The sequence below is a fragment of the Sinocyclocheilus rhinocerous genome, unplaced genomic scaffold, assembly GCF_001515625.1.
Source record: "Sinocyclocheilus rhinocerous isolate Xijiao unplaced genomic scaffold, SAMN03320098_v1.1 scaffold153, whole genome shotgun sequence".
NCBI classification, from domain to species: Eukaryota; Metazoa; Chordata; class Actinopteri; order Cypriniformes; family Cyprinidae; genus Sinocyclocheilus; species Sinocyclocheilus rhinocerous.
Window position 1 is genome coordinate 3,289,342 of NW_015660878.1, and position 409 is coordinate 3,289,750.

The window sequence follows — 409 nt, forward strand, 5'->3', positions numbered from 1 at the left end:
GCAAAGTTATATATATATATATATATATATATATATATATATAACTACTATAGCTTATCCTATAGCATTTTTATTAAAGAAAAAAAAAAACATTCTAGCTCAGATGACTCATGGAAAAACTACCAAATTAATTTGACAATCACAGAAAGAGCTAGAAACTCACATGTTGAGCCAGCAACTGGTTCTTCTTTCCCTTCCAGAAGCTCCCAGTAAACAATAGCAGCCTGTTCCATCTGATCCTCTAAACTAGTGCATGAAACACAAAAGGAAGATCATACCACATCTACAGGCTAAAAAGACCCCAGATACAGTAATGTAATGACATTAAAAATAACCAGAAGCACCCTTGTCAGGCATAACGGTTATACGTTATCCCACTTTTTTTTTTTTTTGGCTAGGTGTGGATCAT

The 409-nt window shown here is 33.5% G+C and overlaps 1 protein-coding gene across 1 annotated transcript in view; it reads right to left on the reverse strand.

The window, feature by feature from the left end:
- The window catches only part of LOC107725657 (caprin-2-like), a 12,619-nt gene that overhangs the window by 9,454 nt on the left and 2,756 nt on the right, over positions 1 to 409 (reverse strand). The window contains exon 6 of the mRNA XM_016535004.1: positions 164 to 246. Coding sequence (XP_016390490.1) covers positions 164 to 246 — 83 coding nt within the window. The remainder of the gene's footprint in view (positions 1 to 163; positions 247 to 409) is intronic.